Source organism: Drosophila albomicans, chromosome 3 (genome assembly GCF_009650485.2).
Source record: "Drosophila albomicans strain 15112-1751.03 chromosome 3, ASM965048v2, whole genome shotgun sequence".
Lineage (NCBI taxonomy): Eukaryota > Metazoa > Arthropoda > Insecta > Diptera > Drosophilidae > Drosophila > Drosophila albomicans.
Window position 1 is genome coordinate 5,484,487 of NC_047629.2, and position 8,078 is coordinate 5,492,564.

Sequence of the window (8,078 nt, forward strand, 5' to 3'; positions counted from 1 at the left end):
TTTTGAAATTCAAGATTATAATCTTGTTTCAAGAATGGAAAAATCTTAAACTAAGAAGGCAGTTGTTTACTTTTTTAATATTAGTTTACAATTATAGCACCTACCCCTTTTTAATACGAACCAACTAGAGTTTCTCTACTTACGGTAACAACACCAGAGATTAGGTTCTAATTTTAAAGGATGGGAACTATAACATTTTACGAAACATGAACAAAATTATTTTTATTAGGTTTCTATATTATGATTACGACCATTTAGATGTGCGTTTGAAGATTTGTGATATTCACAAGCCCATAGTTTCAAGCATGCATCCACTGCTGCTGACTATTTTATTAACAGTTTAGCCATTAGAATTATAAACCATACTAGTGTTTTAATGTTTTGTTGAGGAAAATAGTTTTCGACATATATTACTCAAAAGTTGTGGTTTTCCACACACTTTTTCTACTTTGCTTAGTAGCCCTGATTTGATGAAAATACAACAATAATATTGAAATATTTACTATCAAAATTATTAGTTCTAGCGCGAAATGATTGATTTAGAGTCATCGAGTCAAGTGGGAGAATTACCACAGGAGCCTAGCATTCCGTTGTTGGCTTTGTCTGAGTTCGAAGGCGGAAATCAATTGCCCACTTGGGATATAAATAGCGAGTGTATACGCGAGAAACGTTTATCGCTGTTGTCATTGATGCTATCGAGTTGGAAAGAGAATGCTGTAGATGATTTAATCTTAATATTGGGCTCAAGAAAGTTACGATGCAATCGCTTCATGCTTTTGTGCCACTCGAAATATGCTTTGAGGGAGCTTGGAAAGGGACGATGCGAACTTGTTTTACCCGAGGATCGAGTTTCGTGGAAAGGCTTAAAAGTCACTTGTGAATGGATGAAAAAGTCAAACGAATTGCTGGAGCTTCGCAACATTGCGTATCTGCTGTCAACTGCAATATTTCTGGAAATCGAACATTTGGTCAGGCAGATTTGGTATTGCATGGAATTGCCCGAAGAATTCCATGATGATCGGGCTTATATCGTGTCTCAAGACGTGTTAGATTTGCGCTCAATCAAGTGCTTACAGGGACTGGATACTATTATGCTTCATCGCATCCGATGCTTTTTTTTGACCCTCGTTTCTAGTATTCAGTTTATTGAATTATGCGCTGAGCATGTCTGTGATCTCCTCAACTCTGATGAACTGGCGGTCAACAGTGAGAAGGAGGTTTTATTTGCTGCCGTTCGTTGGCTAACACATGATTGGCCGTCCAGGGCTGAGCATATTGGTGCCGTCATGCAGGTCATTCGCTTTCCGCTTCTACTAAGAAATGGTATTATAGAATTACGCCGGCCAACAGATGATCAAGTTCTCAATCTGGTTATCGCACATCCCGAGTTTCAGAGGGTTAGACGACATGGACTGTAATTGCCAATAAATTTTATCTTTTTGCTAACACTAATTATTCTGATTCCACAGCTCTGACTTCTGTAATATTTGCTGTAATGACACTGAAATCTATAAGCAGCACTGCGGGTCCCTTAAATCAAAGCCATCTCGGCGATTGTTCATCTGCCATGACTTGTGCACCTATCACAGGCACCACGACGATAAATACCTCGGTGATTTCACCTATAATCAGTTTATCGACTATATGGAAGTCCTGCAAAAATCTCCCAAATCTTGGAAATGCTTAAAGGCAGAAGAAATTCCATTCACTTTTGAATGAAGTTTAGAAGTCAACATTACTATAATTTTTATAATATTTATACACAGTATACTTATATATATATTATATAATTATTTTTAATTTAAATACAATCAATAAATACAAATCAATAATCTTGCGTCATGCGGAATAATATAATTTACTTGTTTCTTATTGTACTGAACTTTTAGTCAACTTATTGCTATAATTTTTCATTCACTCTTATTTTAACAATAACAACAATTTCATTTATATTCATTCATTTATATTCAGTGTTGTATTTTATATATAGTAGCATATAGAAATGACATTTGGTATATTTTAGTATTTTACTTAGTATATATTTTAATAAGAAACGTAATTTTGTAGCTATGTAGATACAATAGCAACTATATATAGCCTAATTGCTTCCTGAAAATTTGGTGACGATCAGATAAAATTATTAATGTTATTTAAGAAATACTTTTGTATGGGCAAAAAACGCATACATACTATGGGACTTATATGGGATATGGTATATTTTTCACTCTATGGTATATTTTAAAATGCAATAAATAGTATTTGATATAATTCTAGTAATTTTGGTATTTGATATTTCTAATAAAAACTACTTTTTTTAATTTTTTTTCCAAAATGGGTTGCGGGTATCTCACAGTCGAGCACACTCGACTGTTGCTTTCTTACTTCTTATAATTTGTTTTTCTTAAATGACTGTGTATTTGATCGAAGCTATGACCGAAGATGTGTAATACTTTATAAATATTTCTTTCATTAAGAGGACTTAATGTGGATGGAATAATAACATTGTTAATTAGTGCAAATTTGAACAAAATTCTCACGACAATAGCTCAAACCTCTGTAACATATTTTATGTTGTTTAACTACTTTTAAAAACTTTTCTTTTACATGATACACTACGTTAATGTACCTAGGTATAATGTAGTGGATGCCTCGGGTGAATATGTTTGCTGCTTGTTTTATTGCTATTTGTAATTTTCAAAACAATTTCCTCATCAGTTGCAACAACAACAACGACAATAACCGCACCAACTGCGAGAACAACAACTACAAAACGAAACAGCAACAAAAAAGAGATGGAAAAAAATGAAAACATGAAGAATACATAAGTGCAACCACATCGTCAACATCATCGTCATCTCGTTGCCGTGTTTTGGTTTCGTTGCTCGCGGCGCTTCTTGTACGCTCAACCACGTTTCCCCCTTCCCCCACCTGCCACCTGCCACCATCCCCATTCCTTTCCTTTTTACCATATCTGCTTCCCTCGGCAGTGCAATATTCGCATCCTGTTGAAAACACCTGCCCTCAACAGCAAATTGAAACTGCTCTGCGGCCAAAGGAGAAGATGTCTGCTAAGTTGCTAAACGAGATTGCCACGCAGCTGTTGCAGCTGTTTTTTTTTTTTCGTTTGTTTTGTTGTGGTTGTTGTTACTTCCGCCTAATGATGCTCGCCTAATATATGCAAAATCAGCGATGCAGCTTTCGGCTCAGCGACAAATTTAAATAATTAATAACACTCGCTTGAGAAACACTTAAGTGTGATGAAAACCTGACTGATCTTGTCAACTGTGCGTATGAGTTATATAAAATATGTATTTATGATACCCGCACAAAAATTATGCTCATAAACTTAAAAAACTTTTATTCAAAAAAAAAAATAACGCAATTACTTATAATGGCAATAAAAATAACAATATTTTCGAGTTTTTTTTACTTTAAATGGTGATTGATTATATCAATGATATATATAAAATATGTACATTTATGCTGCTAGGATTCAATATGCTCGTTCATATGTAAATTTTATTCAAAAATATATCTGCATTTTTCGTAGTTTAAATACAACTGCAATGAATATGCAACTTTTCATAAAAACATCGGTTACTCAATATTTTGAAAGACTCTGTTCTGCGTTTATCTCAAAATTTGCGTACAAACTGAGAATTTAACAAAAATCTGCAAAATACTGTTGCATGCAATGTATTCAATTTAAATTCCCATTTTTGATTTGCATAATATTTTATTATCCTAGACGTGCAATAACACTGAATATCTAAAACTCACTTTAATTCGTTTCAGTTCAACACCCTCAGTCATTATCAAAATTCATAAAGCGGCATAAATTCCTTTGTCGGTCACATAAATAAAAAAATTAAAGAGAACTCTATGCTCTCTCTCTCTCTCTTTCTCTCTCTCTCTCTCTCTCTCTCTCTCTCTCTCTCTCTAACGATACACAAATAATACTGATTGCAATAAATAATACGAAAGATTTAATCGAGTTTGCTCGACTGTGAGATACCCGCTAAACATTTTCAATAAAAGCAAAAGATTGCTGTATTATTCTTAAAATATACCATATTAATATTCTACATACTAAAATATACCAAATGATATATATGGTATATCGATATACTATTACATTTAAAATAATTTCCTTTGTCCTAACTAGATAGAAATCTAATGTTGCTTTACTTAGCAATACCCAAAAAATACACAAATACAAATACAAATATATGATTGCAGTATATAAAAAAACATGTGTATTAAAAAATATTTATTAACTGCTTTTGACTTACTCTTTAATTATGAGGAGTATAATAACAGTAGAAATATAATAACCGATTTCGACAGCACTTTGTAATTATTATAAACTGATTTTTGAATGCCTTAAATATATTTTAGGCCATTCAACAATTTGTGAGCAATTAAAGTCGCATAATTTCTGGCTGCCCAAACAGTCACATAGTTTGGGCTCTAGACGTGTCTGCTGGCCCTGCAGGAGAGTCGCTCTCTCTCTCTCTCTCTTTACCCTTCTCTTCCTATCGCGCTTTGTCCCTGACATTGTTGGCGTTGGCTAAAAATTGCAATGTCATTGTTGCGAGACAGCGGGCGGTGCACACAAAAACCATGTGGCTAGTAATTCATTACCCCAACTGCCACACACACATACACACACACAGAAACACAGATACATATACAGATACGAGTATATTTATGCACTAACACACGCAGGGCAATTGCACATGGCCGCCGACGCCATTTAATGTGCAAACAAAAGGCGTTGGCAACACAAAATACGAAAAAATAGGAAAAAATAAATGGGAGAGTAAGAGAGGGAGAGAGATGTGAAATGCTTGTCCAATGTTATGAAGTATTTGTAAAGTGCAGACGGCGCACAATGGCCACAAAGAAACAAAAAAAGAGAGACAGAGAGTGGGAGAGAAAAAGAGAAAAGCTCGGCTGCTCTATGCTAAAAGTTAAAATAACGAACGATAATTAATGGAATGACAACATAAAGCAGGCAACAATTTCAACGGGTTTCAATGCTCAGACGTTAGGCGTCTCTTCCTCCCTTCCCCTGCTGCTTCCCGCTCCCCAATGCAGCTGGGGCGTGTGAATGCTTATCGAAGCTTGGGTGCGAAAAAAAGATGAAGCGGAAGCAACGCCAATGTGAATACGAATACGAATACGAATGCGAGTACGAGTACGAGTGTGTGAATGCGAATGTGAATGTGAACGGGAATGGCTTCTGGACAACCGGAAATGCATTGTTTCACGCGCAATTTCATTTTGGCATTTATTACGCGGGCAGCACAGAGACTGACTGAAGAGCCTGCTGAGCGGAGCAAGTCAAACGAGAGATGAGGGAGCTGCATTTTCATTAATGCAAAAGTAATCAAAATAATTAATTAAGACTCCGCTCTGGGGCGTGCTCAAGTATCTGCGGTATTTAGAGAGCAACTTGACCACATTTCCATCACTCCATTTTAATGATTTTTTTAATTTGAATTGGATTTGATTTAAATTGGAAATTCATAGGGAAATGTTAGCTGAAAAGCATGAGGGATCCAATAGAATGTAAATGCTTAAGTAAATTACGATTAACATATAGTAAAGCTGTTTTTACTTAATAGAATTTATAATTTGTAAATAAAAATGTTCAACTTCTTGTATTATTATACCCGCTACCGTCTTTCCGTCTGTCCGTATGAAACACTGGATCTCAGAGACTATCAGTGATAGAGCCAACATTTAATTTTTTAAAGCATTTGCACGCACATCATCACCCGCAAATTGAATAGGAAGCGTAATTGTTGGTACACACAATAATAAGTTTTTAAGATGCCTAAAAATTTGGCTGCGAAAAGACAAAAATTGTAAACGTCATTTATGAAATAATTTTATATGGCGAACACCACCTGAGGGTGTTATTTGATTTTGGTGACAATTTGGTATATTTTACTCTATATAGTATATTTGGAATGCAGTAAAATATCTAAAGCAAAACAGTGCGGTATTATCTTTAAAAGATACCAACCTGATGAACCACATAGTACTATAAAGTATAACATTCGAAATATACCATAGAAAGAAAAATATACCAGATTGTTAGGCAACGCAGCTAAGGCCCCATTGCAGTAGGCGTAATACAGAAATATTTTTTTTTTAAACACTTACAATTTTTAACCAATCGCAATCAAATTATTAGAAATCATAAATACTATAGTTATGTTATTATTGTCTCTTGACTTTAGCTTCACAATTACGTTTGTTATTCGATTTTTATCGACACGCTGGCAAACATAACAAGTGCTGTCGAAAAATTATATCTTTAGCTCTTATAGTTCTTGACATGGCCAATCAGCTGGTGAAGCTGATCTATATAATTTATTTATAGGGTCGGCGATGCCTACTTCTGCCTGTTAAATAGATTTCCGGACGGCACAAAGTTATACTCGTATTACCCTTTCACCCTATAGATAGCGAGTATCAAAACAAAATCACACACATTTATCAACGCTTATGCATAAATAATAATATTTATTTATTTATTTATTATATTAAATATAGTATTTAAAACTGCATTTAAGTTTTAGGAAAAAGTGAGTACTGTCTCCTGGGTCATTCGATACGAAAATGATAATATAAAATATAATATTAAAGCTTACGCACAAGCACGAATTCCAATATTTTAAAGATTATTACAATTGAAAATGGTTTTTTTGTTGTACATTTAATATCATAAATAGTTATGCACATTTCCGAATGAATATTTTATAATTTTTATTATAATTTTATACAATGTACATACGTATGTGTATTGGCATGTTTACATCATTTTGATTACAAGAGGCCTCAATTTTTCATGTGCTTTGTTTTATGAGTTTGTTAACAATCGATTGAATGTTTTTTATGCTCGCTCACTTTTTTTGCCAGCCATTAGTCTATTGGTACAAGCAGGCGCATGTTGGCTTCGGGCGGTGCCACGCCCACCGTTCTCACACCCACTGCCAATAGGGGGTGTATAATAAATCATGTAGTTTGAAACCTATTGAAACAAGCAACGTTTATTCCTGGAAGCTTCTTCCCACACACACACGCACACACACACATTAATACGAGCTGGAGCCGCAGCTACTGTGATTCATTGCATTGGTAGCAGGTCAGTTGTCAGGAGGGGCAGAGGGAGAGGGCGATTCTCACAGAAATAAACTGGATGATAAATAATAAGCAACAAAAGCCTGACAGTAACAATCACAGATTCCTGTGCGCAGTCTACATTTAAAAAAAAGACGAAACAAAACAAATTAACAATGAACTTTGTGCGTTTATGCGTAAGAGGGTGGAAGGATGTGTGGAGGGGTCCTTTGGGTGTCTGTTAGTTTGACCTGTGACTTAACCTTTTCATTTATCAATGCAAAGGGCCAAACAGACAATCAAATACATTAATTTAATGTGCCCACAATTCCCAACATCCCAATTTCGACACATGCTCATCAAGCATCAGACAAAGCCTGAAGTTTGCTTTTTCTCTTTTTCTCTCTCTCTCTGTCTCTCTCTTTACTTTCTAAGGTACACTCTTTACACCCCCGCTGCTCTACTCTTCTCAGTTGGCATTTATCTTGATCGACCTGAGTGACACTTTTTGTACTGCTCCAAATTCAATTTGCTTTATTGATAACACACAATGAAAGGCAATATAACACAATAATAACAACAGCCGGGCAACAGATCTATAAATGTGAATCTACGGCGACTAGTTGATGCTCTTTAGCAACTTTTCAGCATTTTCATAGATTACAGTTCATCATTATACTAGTCAAGGTAAGACAGGTAATCAATTTATTTAAATATTAGTGTAATATTCAAACTTAAAGTCATTTATTTATTTTTAAATTTTTTGTTTACTTTATAAATTAATTTCAATTATAATTTTGGTAATTATTTTCAAGTATGAATTAGATATGCCCCATTGTAGTGTAATAACAATGTGCTGAACATTTCAAAAAGAAAAAGCAACACAACACATCTCTGTGGCCTTTATCAGATTGTGGTCAGTGGACATATATCAAAGTGGCTGT

At 34.7% G+C, this 8,078-nt stretch overlaps 1 protein-coding gene across 1 annotated transcript; it reads left to right on the forward strand.

Annotated features, from left to right (window-relative positions):
* The first annotated feature begins 422 nt into the window (after window positions 1–422).
* Window positions 423–1,837, forward strand: LOC117568321 (kelch-like protein 3). Its single transcript, XM_034248899.2, has 2 exons — window positions 423–1,414; window positions 1,470–1,837. Exons 1-2 carry the CDS (start codon window positions 531–533, stop codon window positions 1,717–1,719), a joined length of 1,134 nt encoding a protein of 377 aa, XP_034104790.1. The 5' UTR covers window positions 423–530; the 3' UTR covers window positions 1,720–1,837.
* Window positions 1,838–8,078: the final 6,241 nt, after the last annotated feature.

Excerpts from the sequence above, each read along its gene's own strand:
- LOC117568321 (XM_034248899.2), top strand. The coding sequence starts at position 531 with ATGATTGATTTAGAGTCATCGAGTCAAGTGGGAGAATTACCACAGGAG. Across the intron at positions 1,415-1,469 it reads AGGGTTAGACGACATGGACT|CTCTGACTTCTGTAATATTT; the intron begins GTAATTGCCAAT and ends CTGATTCCACAG.